The 26795-nt window shown below is 46.8% G+C and overlaps 2 protein-coding genes and 1 long non-coding RNA gene across 5 annotated transcripts in view; all 3 read right to left on the reverse strand.

The window, feature by feature from the left end:
• LOC120999664 (oocyte zinc finger protein XlCOF6-like) overlaps window positions 1-26795 on the reverse strand; it is a 2208135-nt gene that overhangs the window by 1623665 nt on the left and 557675 nt on the right. The gene's annotated exons all lie outside the window — the stretch shown is intronic.
• LOC120999659 (gastrula zinc finger protein XlCGF57.1-like) overlaps window positions 1-26795 on the reverse strand; it is a 225612-nt gene that overhangs the window by 161620 nt on the left and 37197 nt on the right. Inside the window, exons 1-3 of one of the 3 annotated variants that reach the window (XR_005778581.1) lie at window positions 4213-4290; window positions 3118-3175; window positions 1182-1319 (exon numbers count right to left, since the gene is read on the reverse strand). The exons of 1 other annotated variant lie outside the window; for it this stretch is intronic. Coding sequence is in view for 1 of the 2 variants with exons in the window: in XM_040430654.1 (XP_040286588.1) it covers window positions 3118-3175 (58 nt within the window). In the remaining variant the exon portion in view is untranslated. Of the gene's footprint in view, window positions 1-1181; window positions 1320-3117; window positions 3176-4212; window positions 4291-26795 lie in introns of those variants that run through there. One more of the 3 variants, XM_040430654.1, reaches the window with a different exon arrangement.
• Window positions 5275-20759, reverse strand: LOC120999776. The gene is made up of 3 exons (XR_005778641.1): window positions 20719-20759; window positions 5426-5570; window positions 5275-5313 (listed from the first exon to the last, which is right to left on the reverse strand). It is a non-coding gene; the product is annotated as an uncharacterized LOC120999776 (long non-coding RNA).

Raw genomic sequence — 26795 nt, forward strand, 5'->3', positions numbered from 1 at the left:
TACTGTGTGAATTTTTTGATGTACTACAAGCTTTGCCTTCATACGAAAACACTTCCCACATTCAGGACACAGAAACGGCTTCTCTCCTGTGTGAATTCTCTGATGTGTAACAAGATCTGATTTATGACTAAAACACTTCCCACATTCAATACATGAAAATGGCTTCTCCCCTGTGTGAGTTCTTTGATGTTTAACAAGATCTGATTTATGACTAAAACACTTCCCACATTCAATACATGAAAATGGCTTCTCCCCTGTGTGAGTTCTCCGATGCTTATTTAAACTTGATTGATGGGTAAAACATTTTCCACATTTTGAACATAAAAATGGCATCTCCCCTGAGTGGATTCTTAGATGTCTCACAAGATCAAATTTCTGACTAAAACATTTCCCACATTCTGAGCATGAAAATGGCTTCTCTCCTGTGTGAATTCTTTGATGTTTAACAAGATCTGATTTATGACTAAAACACTTTCCACATTCAGGACACAGAAACGGCTTCTCTCCTGTGTGAATTCTTTGATGTTCTGCAAGGATTGATTTCACACGAAAACACTTCCCACATTCAGGACACAGAAACGGCTTCTCTCCTGTGTGAATTCTCTGATGTCTCACAAGACCAGCTTTCTGACTAAAACATTTCTGACATTCTGAACATGAAAATGGCTTCTCCCCTAAGTGGATGTTTAGATGTGTCGCAAGATTTGATTTCAGACTAAAACATTTCCCACATTCAGGACATGAAAATGGCTTCTCCCCTGTATGAAGTCTTACATGTCTCACAAGATTTGATTTCAGACTAAAACATTTACCACATTCAGGACATGAAAATGGTTCATCCCATTCAGGACATGAAAATGGCTCATCCCCTTTATGAATTCTTAAATGTGTCACAAGAACAGATTTCTGACTAAAACATTTCCCACATTCTGAACATGAATACGGCTTCTCCCCTGTGTGACTTCTCTGATGTCCAACTAGAATGAATTTCCTGGTAAAAGATTTTCCACATTCAGAGCATGAAAATGTCTTTTTATCTCTGCAATTTCTCTCATGTAAAGAAAAATTTGATTTCTTCTTAAAAGGTTTCCCATGTGAAAATATTTTTCCACCCTTCTGTTTAGTTCTTGTTTTGCCAGTCAGTGATTGATTAGATGAAGGTTTTTTGTGACCAGCGGTATCGGTGGATAGATCTCCACTGTGAAGGACTGAGGGTACATTAGGAGTTATTGAATTAGCTTGTGTGGTATTGTTATCTTCTGCTTTATCATAGGAAGATAAATGAAGATTCTTATGGTATACTCTCATCCCGTTTTCACCTAGAAAATTAAACAAAAGTTTATTTTTTTCCTAAAGCAATTTTTTTATATTAATCAATCAAGCTTTTTCAAACAATAGTAAGCCAGAAAACATAAAATGAATAATACATGTAAGATAACAGTATAGTGTACAGTTTCAGTAAAGGTGGATTTAAAGGAACCAATAATCATCTTGATTATCTAGAACGACAGTTCTGGCAAGCGGTCATCCCGATAATCTCGCCGATAATCTGCACCGATGAACAAGCACAAAGCTTGTTCATCAGGTGATCTTGCTGTTCATGCAGGCACCACCAATCATCGTTTCTGGACAGCAGATTGTGTGGTCTAAACAGCGATCTGCTGCCCAGAAACAATGATTCTGTATGGGGATGAGGGATCTCTATAGCAATCCCTCGTCCTCATACTGTGAAGGAGTTTGCTGCTTGAAAATGCAGCATTCTCCTTCACTGAGGGAGCAGCTAGCGGTCCGGAAGGAACGCTTTCTTCCTGACAACCAGCCGGGCCATCAGCCTGTCTAATCTTGTCTTGAGTTTTTAGGAGTTTTTTGTTGTCCAAGAATATAATACCTTGTAGAGATGATGACAGATGTTTCTATCCAGACCAAATAGTCCAATACATCCCAATGTACACAGATAACAAAAGTTCCAGAAATTACAGATACCACAAAAAATGAATATAATAGATATCATGTGTGGAAGGAAATTCAGCATGAACATATATACACACCGCTGTGGGCATCCTCCACTGTATGCATTTTTGCAAAATTCAAATGGGGTGAAATAGCAAAAAAAAGAAAAGCAATTCCACCACAGTTTTACGGGTTTTTAATTTATGACGTTTGATGTACGATAAAACTGACTGGTTACTGTTACTTTTATTCTACAGGTCAGTACGAATCCGGTGATACCTTATATGTATAGTTTTTATTGCGATTTGATAGTGATAAAAAAATAAAAAGTGGAAAAAATATCTGTTTTATTTGTCCCCATATTTTGAGCCCTATAACTTTTTTGTAATTATGTGTACTCATTTTTTGCGGGGCTATCTTAACTTTTCATTGATAGTATTCTGGGGTGTGTATGACTTTTAGATCACTTTTTATGAAATTTTTTGTAGAAAATGAAACAACCAAAAACGGCTAATCGGTCATTTTGAAGCTTTTTTACATTTTTAAAATATGGGCATTTTCGCACATCGTGACACCCATGATGTGTATATTTTTATTTTTTATTTTGAGAACGGTGGTGATTTGAATTTTTATGTTTTTTTATTATTTATTTATTTGTAACTTTTTTTTTATTTTTTACACTTTTTTATAGTTCCCATAGGGAACTATAACATGCAATCATTAGCCGTGGCAGTCTGCTATAAGAAGCAGGCGGCCACCCCCGGCTATGGCGCCTGCAGCGCTCATGAGCAGGCTCCAACTTTTAAGACCCGCCAGGCACCGTACTATTATGGCGCTGGTCGGGAAAGGGTTAAAATAATACAATAACAATAACACGTAATAATAATAATAACACCTAATAATAATAACACCCCATGGGTCCATATACTACATGTTTATAACTGAGGCCTATCGTATCATGTGACCTTTACTCAGAAACGGCATTTACCCTCCAGTCTTTTTGTGATTGTTTCTGTCCATATTGTGTCACATTGTACCGGTGCCAAGGAAGAGGATGAATATATTGGGGCACTATATCCAGGAGGAGGAGGTTTCTCTGAACTTCCGATCAGATTTCCCATTAATAAAGACATTTACAGTCAAACGAGATGTATGAAAGGTTCTTACCATTCACGGACACTGATCCGGGTTTTTTGAGCTCACTCGTCGTTCCAGCTGAACTTTCCTGCAGTAAAGATCCCACATTAAAGACATGAGAAAACAGAAAACTATACTCCACTGCTAGCTTATCTTATATCCAGGCGAAGATCAAACACCCCTAGAAGACATGAACCTTTCTGCCCTGAAGAAGAAGCATCTCCTCACGTGGTGATCAGACAGGATCAACATTCAGACAAGTATCTTACACATATGAAATGTGACATTTTTCTGCATGAAATGACCTGCTCCTATCCTGGAGAGGACGCTGTGCTCATCACCTCCAGTTCTTACATTATTGTATGGTAAAAAGCCTGTCATTGCTTCTGGAAACTGAACCTTATATCCACTTGCTCTCGTCCTTTGTGGTGACCTGATTCTAGATGAGAAGGTAATAATGTTTTGCAAAAGCAGGAAGATTCTGTCCCTGATGAGTCAGTCACTGACTGTTAATACAGGACAGTATCTGCTGTAGATGCAGCTGACTGGCATTGTGCTTTCATTTAGTCTATGACTTACATCTACTCTGCAGGACTTTACTTTTACCCACATTGAATCTCAGTTGCCAAGTGGATGTCCAAACAGGAGAACATTTAATACAATCTTTTATGACACCAGAAACCATTTGTAGCCAACAACAAGATGCAATGGAGCCTACAGTATACTCCACTGCTGCTGGGGTTCCGGCATATGAGGAAGCAAAGAAAATCAGCTGTGGAAGCAGCAAAGAGCAATGGCCCTAAAGTAACCCAGAATGTCTTTAACTGACAGTGTGTGTGTACTGTATGCACCTTAAGGATCCTCTGATGTCACGGGGTCACATGACATTCTCAAGTGACGTGACTCTGAAGCAGGTGCAGGCTTTTGTGGCAGAAAGACCCTTTCATACACTTAGGAGGAGTTTGAGCCGGGGCTGTTTTGAAGCACAAATTTGTGTGGGGAGAGATGGCAATAGATGGCGACCTGTGTACTGGTGGGGGTTGGGGGAGATGCCAACCTGCCATTTCTAGTTATGCCCCTGACATCAGTCTGTAGAGGATAGGTAGAAACCTCAGCTGCACTTACTTGATGATCCAGTGGGACATTCTGCTTTTCCCGTGGACAGTCATGGGAATACAGAGGATCAGGAAATCTCTCTGGTGGATTTTTCTGACTGGATCCATCTGTAGAAAATACACACAGTGACTGAATACATTGTCTATATGTGATGATCAGATGATGGGGAATCTCACTCTCAGAACTGTTCTCATCTCTACAGTCATGGAAGGGCTCCTCTTACCTGGTGATGTGAGGGACTGGTGATTCTCCATCATGACGTCCTTGTACAGATCCTTGTGTTCTTCTAAATACTCCCACTCCTCCATGGAGAAATAGACAGTGACATCCAGACACCTTACAGGAACCTGACAACACAAGGATAGTCATTACCAGACCCATCCCTTGGCGTTATTGTATAATGTCCCAGCATTCCTAGCAGCGCTTACCTCTCCGCTCAGCAGCTCAGTGATCCTGGTGGTAAGTTCTAGGATCTTCTGCTCATGTATCAGGGAATGAGGTGGAGGCTCGGTGATGGGGCTCTGGGTCCTGCGCCGTCCTCCTGATACACGGGGTGTCACACACTCACCAGATGACTTCTTCACTATTGTGTAATCCTGTGTATGGGGAGACGCCGATCACTACAGAGATTCTAAGAATCCTTCACCTTTCCAGTCATTTCCCTGGTTTATTACTAGAGATAAGAGTGATGTCATGTGAAACTCTCACCTCTCCAGTTATCAAGGAGATAATCTCCAGGGTGAGGTCTAATATCCTTGTAGCCATGTGGTTTCTGTCCTTGTACAGATCCTTGTGTTCTTCTAAATACTCCCACTCCTCCATGGAGAAATAGACAGCGACATCCTGACACCTTATAGGAGCCTGACAACACAAGGATAGTAATTACCAGACCCCTCCCTTGGCGTTAATGTATAATGTCCCAGCATTCCTAGCAGCGCTTACCTCTCCGCTCAGCAGCTCAGTGATCCTGGTGGTAAGTTCTAGGATCTTCTGCTCATGTATCAGGGAATGAGGTGGAGGCTCGATGATGGGGCTCTGGGTCCTGCTCCATCCTCCTGACACACAGGGTGTCACACACTCACCAGACGACTTCTTCACTACTGTGTAATCCTGTGTATGGGGAGACGCCGATCACTACAGGGATTCTAAGAATCCTTCATCTTTCCAGAGATTTCCCTGGTTTATTACTAGAGATAAGAGTGATGTCATGTGAGACTCTCACCTCTCCAGTTATCAAGGAGATGATCTCTAGGGTGTAGTCTAATATCCTTCCAGCCATGTGGTCTCTGTCCTTCTCCATCATTAGTGGGTCATTGATGGAAAGGACCATCGTCTTTCAAAAAAAGAGAGTCCTGCACGTAAGGAACCTGAGGGAAACAAGTGATTGCAGGTTAGGAGTGCACAGTGAACTATACTGGGGAGATTGATGATCTTATGGTCATCACTGTGATTTTTATGAATACACTTTCACACTTGGTGTGTATTTTTTGTGTTGTGTATATCTCATATATATATATATATATATATATATATATATATATATATATAAATGAATTTCTGTCTGTCTGTCTAGACATCTGTCTGGACGTTCTTTATGCGCGACCAAATGACTGGACCGATCTTCACCAAATTTGGCACACAGGTACATCAGGTGTCCGGGAAGGTTTTAGTTCTAGGACGTACCGTTCCTGAGATATTCCCCAAAAATGACCCACATTATCTAATACAAGCCTGCAAGTCTTTCTCTTCAAATCCCAACTGCCATAAACACAGTTTTACTCCAGGTTTCCATAACAACCCTGCCGTTTTTCTTTACTGCTTAAAGGGGCGGGCACTGTGGAGGTCACTCTTTATAAAGGGGAGGTCACTGTGAAAGTCACTGTTAAAGGGGCGGTCACTGTGAAAATCACTGTTAAAGGGGCGGTCACTGTGAAAGTCACTGTTAAAGGGGCGGTCACTGTGGAAATCACACAGCCTTATTTCACCTTGAAGACCAGGCCAGTTTTTGCAAATCTGACCAGTGTCACTTTAAAACGCTTTGACTTATCCAGGCCATTCTCAGATAGTTTTTTCGTCACATATTGTACTTCATGAGACTGGTAAAATGAAGTAAAAAAAATCATTTTTATTTATAAAAAAATACCAAATTTACCAAAAATTTGTAAAAAATTGCAAATGTCCAAGTTTCAATGTCTCTACTTCTATAATACATAGTAATACCTCCAAAAATAGTTATTACTTTACATTCTCAATATGTCTACTTCATGTTCGGATCATTTTGGGAATGATATTTTTATATTTTGGGGATGTTACAAGGCTTAGAAGTTTAGAAGCAAATTTTTAAATTTTCAAAAACCCAATTTTTAGGGACCAGTTCAGGTCTGAAGTCACTTTGGGAGGCTTACATAATAGAAATCACCCAAAAATGACCCCATTCTAGAAACTACACCCCTCAAGGTATTCAACTGATTTTCAAAAATTTGTTAACCCTTTAGGTGTTCCACAAGAGTTAATGGCAAATGGAGATAAAAATTCTGAATTTAGATTTTTTAACAAATTTTCCATTTTAATCCATTTTTTCCAGTAACAAAGCAAGAGTTAACAGCCAAACAAAACTCAATATTTATTGCCCCGATTCTGTAGTTTGCAGAAACACCCCATATGTGGCCGTAAACTACTGTACGGGCACACAGTAGGGCGTAGAGGGAAAGGTGTGCCGTATGGTTTTTGGAAGGCAGATTTTGCTGGACTGGTTTATTTACACCATGTCCCATTTGAAGCACCCCTGATGCACCACTAGAGTAGAAACTCCATAAAAGTGACCCCATCTAAGAAACTACACCCCTCAAGGTATTCAAAACTGATTTTACAAACGTCGTTAACCCTTTAGGTGTTGTACAAGAGTTATTGGCAAATGGGAATGATATTTGAGAATTAAAAATTTTTGGAAAATTTTCCATTTTTGTCCAGTAACAAAGCAAGGGTTAACAGCCAAACAAAATGCTATATTTATTGCCCCGATTCTGTAATTTGCAGAAACACCCCATATGTGGCCTTAAACTACTGTACGGGCACACAGTAGGGTGTAGAGGGAAAGGTGCGCTGTATGGTTTTTGGAAGGCAGATTTTGCTGGACTGGTTTATCTACACCATGTCCCATTTGAAGCCCCCCTGATGCACCCCTAGAGTAGAAACTCCATAAAAGTGACCCCATTTTGGAAACTATGGGATAAGGTGGCAGTTTTGTTCAGACTATTTTTAGGGTACATATGATTTTTGGTTTATCTATATTACATTTTTGTGAGGCAAGGTTACCAGAAATAGACATTCTGAAATTTCATCTCCATTTGCCAATAACTCTTGTGGAACACCTAAAGGGTTAAAAACGTTTGTAAAATCAGTTTTGAATACCTAGGGGGTGTAGTTTCTTAGATAGGGTCGCTTTTACTGAGTTTTTACTCTAGGGATGCAGGGGGAGCTTCAAATGGGACATGGTGCTAAAATAAAAGGCCATCAAAATCTGCCTTCCAGAAACCATATGGCGTTCCTTTCCTTCTGCGCCCTGCCGTTTGGTCATACAGCAGTTTACAACCACATATGGCGGGGTGTTTCTGTAAACTGCAGTATGAGGGTGATAAATATTGAGTTTTGTTTGGCTGTTAACCCTTGCTTTGTTATTGGAAAAAAAACTGATTAAAATGGAAAATTTGCCCAAAAATTGCTTTTTTGGCACCGTTTTTATTTTTTATTTTTTACCGTGTTCATCTGAGGGGTTAGGGGGGTATTTTAATAGAGCAGATTCTTACAGACACGGCGACACCTAATATGTCTACTTTTTAGTTATTTATTTATGTTTTACACTATATTATCTTTTAAAAAAAAAACAAAAAACATTTTAGTATCTCCATAGTCTGAGTCATTTTTTTTTTAGTTTTCGCCGATTATTTTAGGTAGGGGCTCATTTTTTGCAGAATGAGAGGACGGTTTTATTTGCACTATTTTGGGGGGCATATGACTTTTTGATCGCTTGCTATTACAATTTTTGTGATGTAAGGTGACTAAAAAAATACAATTTTTTGCACCGTTTTTTTTTTTTTACCGTGTTAATCTGAGGGGTTAGGGGGTGGTATTTTTATAGAGCAGATTCTTACGGATGCGGCGATACCTAATATGTCTATTTTTTTTATTTATTTTAGTTTTAATAAATAATATTTTTGAAATTATTTTTTTTTTAGTTTTAGTGTCTCAAGAACCAGTTTTTTTATCCGATTGTCAGTGGCTAAATTGGGATATAAATTTAGTACTCCATGGAAGTGTGGTACTCCCTGAAGCAACCAATAATGCAGAGGCTCGGATGATCGGGGCACGTTCCACACTGAGTAGTGGTGTCCTTCCGTATCCCCCTCCTGTGACACACTCTGCACCTTTTTTGGGTCTGTCCCTTCTTTCCAGTATGGGGGACCACACTTTGGAAAGTGTTGGCCAGAGACGTTCCGGGCGCCTCCAGTTCCCGAGGTACTCCGGCCTTCTCTTTCCCGGTCAGAAAAGATCAGGTCCTTGAGGACTGCCTCATAGAACTGAAGGAATGTCCCTGTGTTGCCAGCGCTCCGGGACAGCACAAAAGAGTTGTACAAGGCAACCTGCACCAAGTAACATAGAAACATAGAATGTGTCGGCAGATAAGAACCATTTGGCCCATTTAGTCTGCCCAATATACTAAATACTATGGATAGCCCCTGGCTTTATCTTATATGAAGGATGGCCTTATGCCTATCCCATGCATGCTTAAACTCCTCCACTGTATTTGCAGCTGCCACTTCTGCAGGAAGGCTATTCCATGCATCCACTAGTAGACCGCAACTTTTTTGTACCATGCCCGGGTTTTGCGCATGGCGTTATATGGCTTGAGGACTTGATCAGATAGATCAACTCCTCCCATATACCGATTGTAGTCGACGATACAATCGGGCTTGAGGACAGTTGCCGAGGTACCTGGCACAGGGACAGGGGTGAGCCGTTACCATGATTTGTGGACAGTACAAGGACATCCCTCTTGTCCTTATATCTGACCAGCAACAGGTTTCCACTGGTAAGGGCATGGGTCTCACCCCTGGGGATAGGTACCTGGAGGGGGTGGGCAGGGAGTCCGCGTTGATTTTTCTGCACGGTCCCACAAGCGGACGTGGATCTGGTGGCGAGGGACTAGAACAAGGGGATACTAGTATAAAAGTTATCCATGTACAGGTGGTAACCCTTATCTAGCAGTGGGTGCATAAGGTCTCACACAAGTTTCCCGCTAAAACCCAGAGTGGGGGGACATTCTGGGGGTTCAATACGGGAATGTCACAACCAGACAGCTGAGAAGCTCTGACAGGAGCCGTCTAGATCCTCCTCCTTGAGTTTCTTTGTTTTGATTTCTGTTCCTCACCTCGTTACTCTATCTCAGCTGTCATGCAGTCGGACTGATCACTTCCCTTTAAATTCCTCCCCATAAGGCAGTTGGGTGCGGCTGATACAACTTCCTGGAGTGTGTGTGCATGCTGTCCCAGTTCCCAGCTCCCAGTTCCCTGTCTACAGTCGTTTGCAAGATAAGTTCTGTTTATGTATTTATGATTTTCTGTTTTCTGGATCCAGGTGACCCTGACTCCCTCCGTGTCTGTGTAGGGAGCCGGTGGTCGTGTCCCCTCACTATTGTAGGGCCTTCAGGTCTAAAGATAGCCGAGGCACGTGGATATGCGCCCATCCACCTTTGGGGTGGTCGCATAGGCTGAGCAATAAGGGAGAGCGGCAGGTCGATTGCAGGGGTCTCCCTTTTGTTCCTTAGTTGTGGATCCAGTGTGTCATTGTTTGTATTGTTTTATCTTGTTTCCTGTACACCATCCGTGACAGGGAATCTCGCCCCTCGTACACACGAAAGTGTACCCTGAGGTACTCTCACAAAGTTTGTACAGCTTCTCGCCATACCTCGCCCGCTTTGAGGGAACATACTGGCGCAAAATGAGTCTCTCCTTGAACGCCTCCCTTCCAGGTACATAGGCCTGTACAAATTTGGCCCCAAAGTGATCGATGACCGGCCTGATTTTGTACAGGCGGTCATAGGCAGGTTCACCTTGGGGGGGACATGCTGCATTATCTGAATAATGCAGGTATTTCCGGATGGCCTCAAACCGGGAGCGTGTCATGGCCGTACTGAAAAGTGGGGTCTGGTAGAGGAGGTCCCCACTCCAGTAATGCCTGACACTAGGTTTCTTGACTAGGCCCATGTGCAGCACGAGGCCCCAAAACGTCCTCATCTCGGCTGCACTGACCGGGGTCCAGCCACCGGGCCTAGCCAAAAAGGAGCCCGGGTGTTGGGCGTACAGGTTTATCTGCTCCACCATCAGATTTATAAAGTGGTCACTGAAAAAAAGACTAAAATAGTCATATTCAGTGAAGCCCACTGTGGAAATCTGGATTCCTGGTTGGCCTACAAAATCAGGAATCACGGGCTCAAATCGCTCTGGGGTACACCAGACAAGTTCACCGGCAGGGGGCTCCGGTGGATTTAACTGGTGGGTCGGAAAACTAGTATGAGCCCCAGAGCTGCTCGTACTAGAGTGGGCTACAGGGTGCCTAGCATGGCGGTCCCCTTGCTCCGCCGCCTTGGGGGCTCATCATCATCGCTAGATGATGAGGAGGATGCGGATGACAACACGAAAGTGTGGTTATCCTCTTCCTCACTGGGACTCTCGGACTCGGAGGCAAGCAGGGCATATGCCTCCTCGGCCGAGAACATCCAGCGGGCCATAGGGGAGTGTGTGCCTGCGTGTGTGCGTGTAAAACTTTATTCAGTGTGCGTGTGTGTGGGGGCACGGGTGTTCACGAACTCACCCTAAACCGAACAGACAAAAAAAATAATAAAGACTAACTAAAAAAAAAGGGCAAAAAATGTGAAAAATAATAAAATAAAAATTTCTAAATCGCTGATCAACGGTCCGAAGTTGATCAGCGGTGGTGTGTGCCATGCGCTAACAGTGGCCGGACGCTAAGAGTGCCGGCCACAGTCAGTGTACGGCCAAAAAAAAATAAAAATGCTTGCGCCCAAAGAAAAGGTGAGTAGCGGGGGAGGGGGGGGCAGGGGGCGGCAAGCTGCAGCAACCCTGGGGGGTCTAGGGTCACACAGCTGTGCTGTGGACCCCAGACACCAGATTTAGGGTGATGCAACAAAAATTTGTTGTTGTTTTTTTCTCACTAACTTTCCCTGAATATCCCTGCCTAACCCAACCTTTCCCTAAATACCTGGGGGGTGCTGCGGCACAGATGGGGGTGCTGGCTGAAGATCGCTCAGTTCTGGATCCGACGTGCAGTGCTCCTCTCTCCTCGGCTCCCGGACACAAAAGGAGGAGGAGAGGAGTGCTGCAATAATTTAAATTACCCGCCCGCCCAGCCGACCAATGAGAACGATCCTGAGAGGTGATGTCACCATCACCTCTCAGGATGGTGATTGGTAGTGTATTATCACACCACCGATCACCATCCTGTTCCGGGTTATCGGGTCACCAGAGACCCGATTAACCCGGAAACGCAGCAAACCGCAGGTCTGAATTGACCTGCTGTTTACTGCGATCGCCGACATAGGGGAGTCACAGGACCCCCCGCGCATTTAAGTACCAGGACAACATGCCGTACCGGTACGTCATGTGTCCGGAAGAGGTTAAAGATGGCGAGCACTGTGAAAGTCACTGTTCAAGGGGCGGCCACTGTGAAATTCACTGTTAAAGGGGCGGTCACTGTGAAAGTCACTGTGAAAGTGGCAGCCTTTGTGAAAGTCACTGTTAAAGGGGCGGTCACTGTGAAAGTCACTGTTAAAGGGGCAGTCACTGTGAAAGTCACTGTTAAAGGGGAGGTCACTATGAAAGTCACTGTTAAAGGGGAGGTCACTGTGTAAGTCACTGTTAAAAGGGCGGTCACTGTGAAAGTCACTATTAAAGGGGCGGTCACTGTGAAAGTCACTGTTAAAGGGGCGGTCACTGTAAAAGTCACTGTTAGAAGGGCGGTGACTGTGAAAGTCACTGTTAAAGGGGCGGTCACTGTGAAAGTCACTGTTAAAGGGGCGGTCACTGAAAGTCACTGTTAAAGGGGCAGTCACTGTGAAAGTCACTGTTAAAAGGGGGGTCACTGTTAAAGGGGCGGCCACTGTGAAAGTCACCTGTTAAAAGGGGGGTCACTGTTAAAGGGGTGGTCACTGTGAAAGTCACTGTTAAAGGTGCGGCCACTGTGAAATTCACTGTTAGAAGGGCGGTGACTGGGAAAGTCACTGTTAAAGGGGCGGCCACTGTGAAAGTCACCCGTTAAAAGGGGGGTCACTGTTAAAGTCACTGTTAAAGGGGCGGTGACTGTGAAAGTCACTGTTAAAGGGGCGGCGACTGTGAAAGTCACCCGTTAAAAGGGGGGTCACTGTTAAAGGGGCGGTGACTGTGAAAGTCACTGTTAAAGGGGCGGCGACTGTGAAAGTCACCCGTTAAAAGGGGGGGGTCACTGTTAAAGGGGCGGTCACTGTGAAAGTCACTGTTAAAGGGGCGGTCACTGTGAAATTCACTGTTAAAGGGGCGGTCACTGTGAAAGTCACTGTTAGAAGGGCGGTGACTGTGAAAGTCACTGTTAAAGGGGCGGTCACTGTGAAAGTCACTGTTAAAGGGGCGGTCACTGTGAAAGTCACTGTTAAAATGGGGGGTCACTGTTAAAGGGGCGGCCACTGTGAAAGTCACTGTTAAAAGGGGCGGTCACTGTGAAAGTCACTGTTAAAGGGGTGGCCACTGTGAAAGTCACTGTTAAAAGGGGTGGCCACTGTGAAAGTCACTGTTAGAAGGGGTATTACAAGAAAATTTCGACGGGCATAGTCTTATTCATAGTCATAGGTGCATATCCATAAAGCAAACATAATTGATAAAAAAATAATGGCTGCACACACATATAAGCAGTAAAGCTGAGAAATGGGGATCATTCTAAATTCAAGTGGTACTATAACTACTATTTGGATCAATGGAAGCACATTTTGATCAAACTTGTGTCGGGCCCATCTACCAGGCGTCAAGGTGGCTTCCGCAGACGGGACCCTATCGCCTCTCTTGGACTTATCCAATTCCACATTATCAGGGCAGTGAAGGAACAGCTACATTTGTACTTTGCTCAGAAGCTCCAGGCAGATGGGCGTGTGCTCTAAATAGTAGGTATAGTACCACTTGAATTTATAATGATCCCCATTTCTCAGCTTTACTGCTTATACACTGCGTGCAGAATTATTAGGCAAATGAGTATTTTGACCACATCATCCTCTTTATGCATGTTGTCTTACTCCAAGCTGTATAGGCTCGAAAGCCTACTACCAATTAAGCATATTAGGTGATGTGCATCTCTGTAATGAGAAGGGGTGTGGTCTAATGACATCAACACCCTATATTAGGTGTGCATAATTATTAGGCAACTTCCTTTCCTTTGGCAAAATGGGTCAAAAGAAGGACTTGACAGGCTCAGAAAAGTCAAAAATAGTGAGATATCTTGCAGAGGGATGCAGCACTCTTAAAATTGCAAAGCTTCTGAAGCGTGATCATCGAACAATCAAGCGTTTCATTCAAAATAGTCAACAGGGTCGCAAGAAGTGTGTGGAAAAACCAAGGCGCAAAATAACTGCCCATGAACTGAGAAAAGTCAAGCGTGCAGCTGCCAAGATGCCACTTGCCACCAGTTTGGCCATATTTCAGAGCTGCAACATCACTGGAGTGCCCAAAAGCACAAGGTGTGCAATACTCAGAGACATGGCCAAGGTAAGAAAGGCTGAAAGACGACCACCACTGAACAAGACACACAAGCTGAAACGTCAAGACTGGGCCAAGAAATATCTCAAGACTGATTTTTCTAAGGTTTTATGGACTGATGAAATGAGAGTGAGTCTTGATGGGCCAGATGGATGGGCCCGTGGCTGGATTGGTAAAGGGCAGAGAGCTCCAGTCCGACTCAGACGCCAGCAAGGTGGAGGTGGAGTACTGGTTTGGGCTGGTATCATCAAAGATGAGCTTGTGGGGCCTTTTCGGGTTGAGGATGGAGTCAAGCTCAACTCCCAGTCCTACTGCCAGTTTCTGGAAGACACCTTCTTCAAGCAGTGGTACAGGAAGAAGTCTGCATCCTTCAAGAAAAACATGATTTTCATGCAGGACAATGCTCCATCACACGCGTCCAAGTACTCCACAGCGTGGCTGGCAAGAAAGGGTATAAAAGAAGAAAATCTAATGACATGGCCTCCTTGTTCACCTGATCTGAACCCCATTGAGAACCTGTGGTCCATCATCAAATGTGAGATTTACAAGGAGGGAAAACAGTACACCTCTCTGAACAGTGTCTGGGAGGCTGTGGTTGCTGCTGCACGCAATGTTGATGGTGAACAGATCAAAACACTGACAGAATCCATGGATGGCAGGCTTTTGAGTGTCCTTGCAAAGAAAGGTGGCTATATTGGTCACTGATTTGTTTTTGTTTTGTTTTTGAATGTCAGAAATGTATATTTGTGAATGTTGAGATGTTATATTGGTTTCACTGGTAAAAATAAATAATTGAAATGGGTATATATTTGTTTTTTGTTAAGTTGCCTAATAATTATGCACAGTAATAGTCACCTGCACACACAGATATCCCCCTAAAATAGCTAAAACTAAAAACAAACTAAAAACTACTTCCAAAAATATTCAGCTTTGATATTAATGAGTTTTTTGGGTTCATTGAGAACATGGTTGTTGTTCAATAATAAAATTAATCCTCAAAAATACAACTTGCCTAATAATTCTGCACTCCCTGTATGTGTGTGCAACTGTTAAAAGGGGGTCACTGTTAAAGGGGCGGTCACTGTGAGTCACTGTTAAAGGGGCGATCACTGTGAAAGTCACTGTTAAAGGGGCAGTCACTGTTAAAGGGGCGATCACTGGGAAGGTCACTGTGAAAGTCACTCTTAAAGAGGCGGTCATTGTGAAAGTCTCTGTTAAATGGGAGGTCACTGTGAAAGTCAATGTTAAAGGGGCAGTCACTGTGGAGGCCTCTGTTAAAGGGGTGGGCACTGTGGAAGTCACTGTTAAATGGGCGGCCATTATGAAGGTCACTGTTAAAGGGGTGGTCAATGCTAAAGGGGTGGTCACTGTTAAAGGGGCGGGCACAGTGGAGGTAACTTTTAAAGGGGCAGGCACTATAAAAAAAGGGCGGGCACTGTGGAGGTCATTGTTAATAGGGCAGGTACTGTAGAGGTCACCGTTATGGGGGAAACTGTCGATACATTTTTACGACACACAGAAACATAAAATGAAATAGATGAAATATACCCGTGCGGAGCCGGGTCCTTCTGATAGTCTCTTTTATATATAAAAATGAGTGTCTGTCTGTCTAGACGTCTGTCTGGACATTCTTTATGCGCGACCAAACGGCTGGACCGATCTTTACCAAATTTGGCACACAGGTACATCAGATGTCCGGGAAGGTTTTAGACTGTCACTGTGAAAGTCACTGTTAAAGGGGTGGTCAATGCAAAAGGGGTGGTCACTGTTCAAGGGGCGGTCACTGTGAAAGTCACTGTTAAAGGGGCAGTCACTGTGAAAGTCATTATTAAAGAAGCAGTCACTGTGAAAGTCACTGTTAAAGAAGCAGTCACTGTGAAAGTCACTGTTAAAGGGGCAGTCACTGTGAAAGTCACTGTTAAAGGGGCAGTCACTGTGAAAGTCACTGTTAAAGGGGCAGTTCACTGTGAAAGTCACTGTTAAAGGGGCTGGCACTGTGAAAGTCAGTTAAAGGGGCGGTCACTGTGAAAGTCACTGTTAAAAGGGCAGTCACTGTGAAAGTCACTGTTAAAGGGGCAGTCACTGTGAAAGTCACTGTTAAATGGGCGGTCACTGTAATAGTCACTGTTAAAGGGACGGTCACTATGAAAGTCAATGTTAAAGGGGCGGTCACTGTGAAAGTCACTGTTAAAGGGACGGTCACTGTTAAAGCGGCAGTCACTGTGAAAGTCACTGTTTAAGGGGCGGTCATTGTGAAAGTCACTTTGAAAGGGGCGGTCACTGTGAAAGTCACTGTTTAAGAGGCGGTCATTGTGAAAGTCACTGTTAAAGGGGCAGTCACTGTGAAAGTCACTGTTAAAGGGGCAGTCACTGCAATTCACTGTTAAAGGGGCAGTCACTGTGAAAGTCACTGTTAAAGGGGCAGTCACTGCAATTCACTGTTAAAGGGGCAGGCACTGTGAAGGTCACTGTTAAAGGGGCGGTCACTGTGAAAGTCACTGTTAAAGGGAAGGCACTGTGGAGGTCTCTAGTAAAGGGGTGGGCACTGTGGAAGTCACTGTTAAAGGAGCGGCCACTATGAAGGTCACTGTTAAAGGGGTGGTCAATGCAAAAGGGGTGGTCACTGTTCAAGGGGCGGTCACTGTGAAAGTCACTGTTAAAGGGGCAGTCACTGTGAAAGTCATTATTAAAGAAGCAGTCACTGTGAAAGTCACTGTTAAAGAAGCAGTCACTGTGAAAGTCACTGTTAAAGGGGCAGTCACTGTGAAAGTCACTGTTAAAGGGGCAGTCACTGTGAAAGTCACTGTTAAAGGGGCAGTTCACTGTGAAAGTCACTGTTAAAGGGGCTGGCACTGTGAAAGTCAGTTAAAGGGGCGGTCACTGTGAAAGTCACTGTTAAAAGGGCAGTCACTGTGAAAGTCACTGTTAAAGGGGCAGTCACTGTGAAAGTCACTGTTAAATGGGCGGTCACTGTAATAGTCACTGTTAAAGGGACGGTCACTATGAAAGTCAATGTTAAAGGGGCGGTCACTGTGAAAGTCACTGTTAAAGGGACGGTCACTGTTAAAGCGGCAGTCACTGTGAAAGTCACTGTTTAAGGGGCGGTCATTGTGAAAGTCACTTTGAAAGGGGCGGTCACTGTGAAAGTCACTGTTAAAGGGGCAGTCACTGTGAAAGTCACTGTTAAAGGGGCAGTCACTGTGAAAGTCACTGTTAAATGGGCGGTCACTGTAATAGTCACTGTTAAAGGGGCGGGCACTGTGAAAGTCAGTTAAAGGGGCGGTCACTGTTAAAGTCATTGTTAAAGGGACGGTCACTATGAAAGTCAATGTTAAAGGGGCGGTCACTGTGAAAGTCACTGTTAAAGGGACGGTCACTGTTAAAGCGGCAGTCACTGTGAAAGTCACTGTTTAAGGGGCGGTCATTGTGAAAGTCACTTTGAAAGGGGCGGTCACTGTGAAAGTCACTGTTAAAAGGGCAGTCACTGTGAAAGTCACTGTTAAAGGGGCAGTCACTGCAATTCACTGTTAAAGGGGCAGGCACTGTGAAGGTCACTGTTAAAGGGGCGGTCACTGTGAAAGTCACTGTTAAAGGGGAAGGCACTGTGGAGGTCTCTAGTAAAGGGGTTGGCACTGTGGAAGTCACTGTTAAAGGAGCGGCCACTATGAAGGTCATTATTAAAGAAGCAGTCACTGTGAAAGTCACCGTTAAAGGGGCAGTCACTGTGAAAGTCACTGTTAAAGGGGCGGTCATTGTGAAAGTCACTGTTAAAGGGGCAGTCACTGTGAAAGTCACTGTTAAAGGGGCGGGCACTGTGGAGGTCAATGTTAAAGGGGCAGGCACTGTGGAAATCAATGTTAAAGGGGCGGGCACTGTGGAGGTCATTGTTAAAAGGGTGGGGACTGTAGAGGTCACTGTTATGGGGGAAACTGTCGATATATTTTTACGACACACGGAAACATAAAATGAAATGGATAAAATATACCCGCGCGAAGCCGGGTCCTTCTGCTAGTCATCAATACATCTTGTGTTTTATATTTCAGAACAGCTCGGTGCCTCTGGTATTTATTGGAGGGATTCTTCTGTGCCTATAGTCCCATTATCTTTGCATTATGCAACGTTCACCATGATCTGTGTTTAGCAGATGGCTTATAGTCCGTATCTCTGTAACCTGTAATCAATATAAATAACAGTCCCAGATATTGATTTTGATGCGGATTAGATGCAGTTCTGCCACAGATCTCACACTTCATTGGAAAAGGGTGAAATCCGCAGTTATAACTGCAAACATTACTGACATTCTGCGGATTTGGAAACCTGCGCAGCAGATCAATTCCCGCATGGAAACAATCCGCAAACTGTACATGAGATTTGGGTCACCTCATCCGTGTTTGGCTGATCTGCAATTTGCGGATCGCAAAACACCCAGCGGTCGTGTGCATGAGCCCTTACTGTGAGAGGGTATGACTACTGAGTGGGCACTAAGGGGAGTAACTACTGTGTGTGTTACACTGGTGTTCTGTGTCCGCCGCTGCCCCGCACTTCTGTTTCTTCAGTATTGCAAGGGTTAATCGCTCCTGAGTTCTGTGTGGAGCCATCAGGCTGCTGCTGATGAGTTAGGGTGCACGCACACGGACGTAGTTTTGGTTCGCAGCCGATCCATTCATCTCAATCCGTAAGTGTGTTCTGCGGCCCCGGGCATCAAAAAAGGTAGAACTTGTCCTATTCTTGTACATTTTGCAGACAAGGATAGCACGTTTCTGCAGGAGTAAAAAACAAATATGCGACATGCCCTCGGCCGCTGTCCGTGTTTTCGGATCTGCAATTTGCGGACCGCAAAAGACTTACAGCCGTGCGCATGAGCCCTTAACCAGCTTCTGTTATAAGCCGGGCTGTTTGGCTCACAGGTGGCGGTCTACGTTCTCCGGTGCTGACCTGCCTATCTGTGCCTGATGCCAGTCTGCCCGCCACGTGGATTCGCGTGGCTTAGTGTAAAAAACTGGAGCTGATATTCTCCCTCCTTGGGCTTTTCAAAAGGTATTCATATGAAGGGAAATATTTTTAAAAAAGCAAGTATTGTCTCCGGAAAGGCTGGTAGTAACATAGTACATAAGGCCGAAAAAAGACATTTGTCCATCCAGTTCGGCCTGTCATCCTGCAAGTTGATCCAGAGGAAGGCAAAAAAAACCTGTGAGGCAGAAGCCAATTTGCCTCACTTTAGGGGAATAAAAAATTCCTTCCCGACTCCAATCAGGCATCAGAATAACTCCCTGGATCAACGACCCCTCTCTAGTAGCTATAGCCTGTAGTAAACAAACAAAAATGCAAAAATGGAAAATTGCAGGTTGCTGAAGGGGTTAATGTCTAGTAATACAATCGGCCCCATTACATGTCTATGGACACACAGGTATATAGATCCTTACACTATAGCGATCGCTTTGTACTGAGAACGACGACTTACCTATTCTTCCATAAATAAAGCAGTGGGGGGGGGTTTGGGGGAGAGTTGATGGTATCATGGGTACCAATCTGGGAAGATGACCTAAAAACAGCAATCCTGGCATTATGTCATCGGAAGACGATTCCAAGCAGAGCACCTTCCGTTTCTCTCCACTATTAATAGACCTCGCTGTTGTCAGCCATGTTTCCATTACATTTCCTGGGAAAGAAATAACTGAAACCTGATGAAACCGACACAAACCGAGCGCAACTGACGCTCCGAACAACTCGTCCGGACAGAACAGAACTGAGGAGACGAGCCCTTATGTGTTACACGCTGGTTGCTGCGGTCACGGTGATACAACCACAGACAGAACTGATGGAACTTGTGTGTAAAACCGTCCGTTCTCTCAGCTCCTGACACAATCCGTATCGCTCGTGTGACATAAGCCGAATACAGACGACTCCTGCTGATCTCACAAGTGCATCGACCGCAGCCACCAGATCCACCAACATGTCCATCATCAGCGCAGGTCAGGAAGGAGATGAAGAGAAGTCCTGTCCCCGTCCTGTCAGTCGCCTCTTTCCTCTAATCGCTGGTGTTCTGCTCCGAGGTCAGTGATGGATCCGGGGTTTGTCCTGCTGCTCGCACAGCTGCAGGTTTGTTACTATCACATGTGTGTGCAATTATTTACCCCCAACTGTGCAAACCCCAATCCCTGCGGCCATCACTGAACCCCCAATATCACCAGCATTAAAGGGCTATTCCCTTCACATAACGTGAGGTTCTATCGCTAGGACTGGTCATCAGTGTGCGGTAGGTGGGGGCTCGTCTCTATCAGGACCCCACTAATCCTGAGAATGGAGGGGCTGCAGAGCTGCTTTACTGCTGAATCTCCTCCACAGTCCCTGCTCATTAGAGCTCCGGCCTCCGCTGTGCAGGGACAGTGAGGAGAGGACACAGCGCTGCAGCCCCTTCATCTAGAAGAGGTTGTCCCCACCGACCACACACTGACTCCATATCCTAGTGATATCACAGGACAGTGTGTGATGGAAGACCCCTCTAATCCAGGAGAACAGCCCCTCTTACAGGGGTCTGGGGGTCTCCTAATATTCCAGGGGGAGAGCAGACATGTCTGAGGAGAACTCCCCTCCTGACCTCCAGACTGTGTGAGCAGAGACTCTCTATGGCCGGTGCTGCCCCCTGCTGGCTGGACCTGCTATATGTCACCTATAGAACCGCTCCATTCTAATAAACCCAGAACCAAGACCAATAACTGACCTGCAGATCTCACCTCCTGGGGCTGCAGGACCTGCGATGACGTCACACTGGTCACATGACAGGAAGTGCTGCACAGTGAAAGACCTCCACTACTTTACTCTTCCCCTCATGTGACTGATCACATGACCATGACATCATCAAAGGTCCTGTAGGGTAATGTCTAAACTCCATGCTGGGTAGAGACGAGGGTTGAGCTTCAGATTACTAATTTAATATGTTTTTAAAGATTCAGAAATGAAAACCAAATTAATTCACCAAAGTCTCACGTGACTTCAGGCGAAAAGATTTTTGGCTCCACGGAGACGGCATTAAAATCGAAGACCTTCTGATGTCTGACCACAGCACATGGGATGGAGATATGACCCTTCTGCTACATTCCACAGCTGCTTCAAACCCGTGTGACTTCAGCATGTCATGTGACCCTGTAACGTCACAAGGTCCCTTGGATATAAGATCTACAGATAAGTTACTGTAGTCTCCTCCAATATACAGCAGAGACTAGAAGGAAATGGGTAAAACTGTTCTCCATGGTTCCCCCTCTCTCACACAGACCACTCCCCATGGTTCCCCCTCTCTCACACAGACCGCTCCCCATGGTTCCCCCTCTCTCACACAGACCGCTCCCCATGGTTCCCCCTCTCTCACACAGACCGCTCCCCATGGTTCCCCCTCTCTCACACAGACCGCTCCCCATGGTTCCCCTCTCTCACACAGACCGCTCCCCATGGTTCCCCCTCTCTCACACAGACCGCTCCCCATGGTTCCCCTCTCTCACACAGACCGCTCCCCATGGTTTCCCCTCTCTCACACAGACCGCTCCCCATGGTTCCCCCTCTCTCACACAGACCGCTCCCCATGGTTCCCTCTCTCTCACACAGACCGCTCCCCATGGTTCCCCCTCTCTCACACAGACCGCTCCCCATGCTTCCCCCTCTGTCACACAGACTGCTCCCCATGGTTCCCCCTCTCTCACACAGACAGCTCCCCATGGTTCCCCCTCTCTCACACAGACCGCTCCCCATGGTTCCCCCTCCCTCACACAGACCGCTCCCCATGGTTCCCCCTCTCTCACACAGACCGCTCCCCATGGTTCCCCCTCCCTCACACAGACCGCTCCCCATGGTTCCCCCTCTCTCACACAGACCGCTCCCCATGGTTCCCCCTTTCTCACACAGACAGCTCCCCATGGTTCCCCCTCTCTCACACAGACCGCTCCCCATGGTTCCCCCTCTCTCACACAGACCGCTCCACATGGTTCCCCCTCTCTCACACAGACCGCTCCCCATGGTTCCCCTCTCTCACACAGACAGCTCCCCATGGTTCCCCCTCTCTCACACAGATCGCTCCCCATGGTTCCCCCTCTCTCACACAGACCGCTCTTCATGGTTCCCTCTCTCTCACACAGACCGCTCCCCATGGTTCCCCCTCTCTCACACAGACCGCTCCCCAGGGTTCCCCCTCTCTCACACAGACCGCTCCCCATGTTTCCCCCTCTCTCACACAGACCTCTCCACATGGTTCCCCCTCTCTCACACAGACTGCTCCCCATGGTTCCCCCTTTCTCACACAGACTGCTCCCCATGGTTCCCCCTTTCTCACACAGACAGCTCCCCATGGTTCCCCCTCTCTCACACAGACCGCTCCCCATAGTTACCCCTCTCTCTCACACACACCGCTCCCCATTGTTCCCCCCTCTCACACAGACCACTCCCCATGGTTCCCCCTCTCTCACACAGACCGCTCCCCATGGTTCCCCCTCTCTCACACAGACCGCTCCCCATGGTTCCCCCTCTCTCACACAGACCGCTCCCCATGGTTCCCCCTCTCTCACACAGACCGCTCCCCATGGTTCCCCTCTCTCACACAGACCGCTCCCCATGGTTCCCCCTCTCTCACACAGACCGCTCCCCATGGTTCCCCTCTCTCACACAGACCGCTCCCCATGGTTTCCCCTCTCTCACACAGACCGCTCCCCATGGTTCCCCCTCTCTCACACAGACCGCTCCCCATGGTTCCCTCTCTCTCACACAGACCGCTCCCCATGGTTCCCCCTCTCTCACACAGACCGCTCCCCATGCTTCCCCCTCTGTCACACAGACTGCTCCCCATGGTTCCCCCTCTCTCACACAGACAGCTCCCCATGTTTCCCCCTCTCACACACAGACCGCTCCCCATGGTTCCCCCTCCCTCACACAGACCGCTCCCCATGGTTCCCCCTCTCTCACACAGACCGCTCCCCATGGTTCCCCCTCCCTCACACAGACCGCTCCCCATGGTTCCCCCTCTCTCACACAGACCGCTCCCCATGGTTCCCCCTTTCTCACACAGACAGCTCCCCATGGTTCCCCCTCTCTCACACAGACCGCTCCCCATGGTTCCCCCTCTCTCACACAGACCGCTCCACATGGTTCCCCCTCTCTCACACAGACCGCTCCCCATGGTTCCCCTCTCTCACACAGACAGCTCCCCATGGTTCCCCCTCTCTCACACAGATCGCTCCCCATGGTTCCCCCTCTCTCACACAGACCGCTCTTCATGGTTCCCTCTCTCTCACACAGACCGCTCCCCATGGTTCCCCCTCTCTCACACAGACCGCTCCCCAGGGTTCCCCCTCTCTCACACAGACCGCTCCCCATGTTTCCCCCTCTCTCACACAGACCTCTCCACATGGTTCCCCCTCTCTCACACAGACTGCTCCCCATGGTTCCCCCTTTCTCACACAGACTGCTCCCCATGGTTCCCCCTTTCTCACACAGACAGCTCCCCATGGTTCCCCCTCTCTCACACAGACCGCTCCCCATAGTTACCCCTCTCTCTCACACACACCGCTCCCCATTGTTCCCCCCTCTCACACAGACCGCTCCCCATGGTTCCCCCCTCTCTCACACAGACCGCTCCCCATGGTTCCCTCTCTCTCACACAGACCGCTCCACATGGTTCCTCCTCTCTCACACAGACCGCTCCCCATGGTTCCCCTCTCTCACACAGACTGCTCCCCATGGTTCCCCCTTTCTCACACAGACAGCTCCCCATGCTATCCCCTCTCTCACACAGACTGCTCCCCATGGTTCCCCTCTCTCACACAGACCGTTCCCCATGGTTCCCCCTCTCTCACACAGACTGCTCCCCATGGTTACCCCTCTCTCTCACACACACCGCTCCCCATTGTTCCCCCCTCTCACACAGACAGCTCCCCATGGTTCCCCCTCTCTCACACAGACCGCTCCCCATGGTTCCCCCTCTCTCACACAGATCGCTCCCCATGGTTCCCCCTCTCTCACACAGACTGCTCCCCATGGTTCCCCCTCTCTCACACAGACTGCTCCCCATGGTTCCCCCTTTCTCACACAGAACGCTCCCCATGGTTCCCCCTCTCTCACACAGACCGCTCCCCATGGTTCCCCCTCTCTCACACAGACCGCTCCCCATGGCTCCCCTCTCTCACACAGACCGCTCCCCATAGTTCCCCCTCTCTCACACAGACCGCTCCCCATGGTTCCCCTCTCTCTCACACACACCGCTCCCCATTGTTCCCCCCTCTCACACAGACCGCTCCCCATGGTTCTCCTCTCTCACACAGACCGTTCCCCCTCTCTCACACAGACCGCTCCCCATGGTTCCCCCTCTCTCACACAGACCGCTTCCCATAGTTCCCCCTCTCTCACACAGACCGCTCCCCATGGTTCCCCCTCTCTCACACAGACCGCTCCCCATGGCTCCCTCTCTCTCACACAGACCGCTCCCCATGGTGTTTCTCTTTTCTTGCACAGACTCATGGTTCCCCCATGATATTGAGGAGACTAAACTGGCTCTTGCAGCTTCTGCTGCTTGTGGCAATGAAGATGGCCTCCCTTTCATACACACTGGTGGCAGGAATCTGCGTCAAGCTGCTTATAAAGCGTTTCCTGGTAATAAGGTAATTTTGCCTACCTCTCAGCAGGAGGAAAACATTCCCCCATTTTGCTTTGATAACGAGGATCTAAAAGCATGGCTATCAAGTAATCATCAGACTGCTTTATGTCAATGATATGACTGTCAGTACGCAAGCAAGGATACAGCTCGCCCCTTCTGGCCAGCGTGCCCAAGGACCCAGTTCTTTCTAGCTCTGCCCCCACTGAATTGATTGGGTATGTGGTCAGTGTCATCATCATCATCATCCTCCTCCTCCAGTGACAGTTCCTCATCATCCTCCATGAGATTTACATTTTGTAGGACTCCAACAGCTACAGGGCAGGCATCAAGATGTGTTAGCTGTTCTTCTTCCACCATCGTCCCCTGTTAGGTGAGCATATGTTCTAGGATAAATTTAAGTATTTAAGTCTAAGTTTATCACATGCACTATGCAGCGAGCATGCGTTATTTCCCCCAGGTTCAGCGTGGCCACTATTATGTGGTATAGTCGATAACCATATTGTCCAGTAGAAGGTGGCAGAGAGACAGCCAGCAGGATGTTTGCTGCTTAATGCACTTTAGCAAGTGATCGGCTGTGCAGCCACAACACTGCATGCAACACCTGACTTTACATATGTGATAGGAGGGAGGGGGAGTGGGAGCGACACTCTTCTCTGTGGTTGTTGGGTAAGAGAGGATGTCCATGGAGGAGAAGGTGGATAAGTACTGTCCCTGTCTTTAACAACTGCCCCAGGTGTCCACCATGGCAAGCATGTTGCCACAAAGTGACAACTGCAAGAAGCGGCTCACATTCTCCTCCATGTGAGAGTACAAGTGGGGGATGGCTTTTTGGGAGAAATAATGCCAGCTAGGTATCATCCAGCAAAGCAGAGCGCACACCATCCGCTCCCTAAAGGCAGCATACTCTACTAAATGATACAGCAAAGACTGCACCAAAAGCAACATGGCCAAGTGGAAGTTACGCTTGCGCACAATCGTGTTGCTGGGAGTGTAGAGTTGTTTTTTTGCCACACATTCTGTTATTGATGGCTAATCACAGAGCGGAGGAAGAGTCTGAGCATGAGAAACAGTAACTGATGATGATGACGACAAAGACTCCGTTCGGCCCATGTATGCAGTCTGGCTGCCGCAGCGGAGTCTGGGAGAAGGAATTCTTGTTGCACTTGCTGGGGGGTAATGCTGCTCCATGTGGTTCAGTAGAGTTGTGATGCCTATGTTTGTGTTTGACTGCTCACAACTTATTTTACTCTTGCAGACCTTGCACAGAGCAATACTTTTGTCTTCCGGCATCGTGGATAAAAATGCCTGACGGGAGATACTTGCACAAAGATAGCGGCAGCCAAGTTTGGCTTAGCTCTGGCACGTTTTCAGGTCTAGTCCAACACATCCAGAAATCTATATATACAAACTAAGAAGACAGGTTGGCATTAGCAGGAGGTGCTTCAAACCCACATGCAGTTGTGCATATATATATTGGAGCAGATCCTGCACTTGTGGCCCGTTGCTAATGGCAATCCCCAGCAAAATGCATACAATGGAGGATGCCCGCAGCGAACCACAAGTACCACAATAGACATCCTACACAAGGTAACAAGTGCGGATGTAATAATTAATATAACAATATAACAAAACAATAACAAACACAGGTGCACTCTGCAGTATTACTAAATCCTCAAACTGTTTTTAAAATTGAGAGATTAGTCAACATGTCCTACGGTGTAGAACATGTCTAAGCCCGGACACCGCGACAAGGTTTCTCAAGTAGCCCCGGGCTACTTGAGAAACCTTGTCGCGGTGTCCGGGCTTAGACATGTTCTACACCGTAGGACATGTTGACTAATCTCTCAATTTTAAAAACAGTTTGAGGATTTAGTAATACTGCAGAGTGCACCTGTGTTTGTTATTGTTTTGTTATCTAGTCCAACACACAATCATCACCAGAATCCTCACCCTCCCCACCACTTTTCTCAGACTGTGATATGTCTTGCCATAAGGTTCAAGAGAGACAGGAGGTGAGGGCAGGCAGCTCAGGATCAGAATGGAGAAGGAGTGCGCACATCCTACAGGCAAAGCAGGAACAGGCTTTAGCCTGCAAGGAGGAGAGAAATGCTGTCCAGAAGCAGGCCACAGCCTACGAGAAAGAGCTAAGCTTCTCCAACCAGGAA

Source organism: Bufo bufo, chromosome 4 (assembly GCF_905171765.1).
Source record: "Bufo bufo chromosome 4, aBufBuf1.1, whole genome shotgun sequence".
NCBI lineage: Eukaryota > Metazoa > Chordata > Amphibia > Anura > Bufonidae > Bufo > Bufo bufo.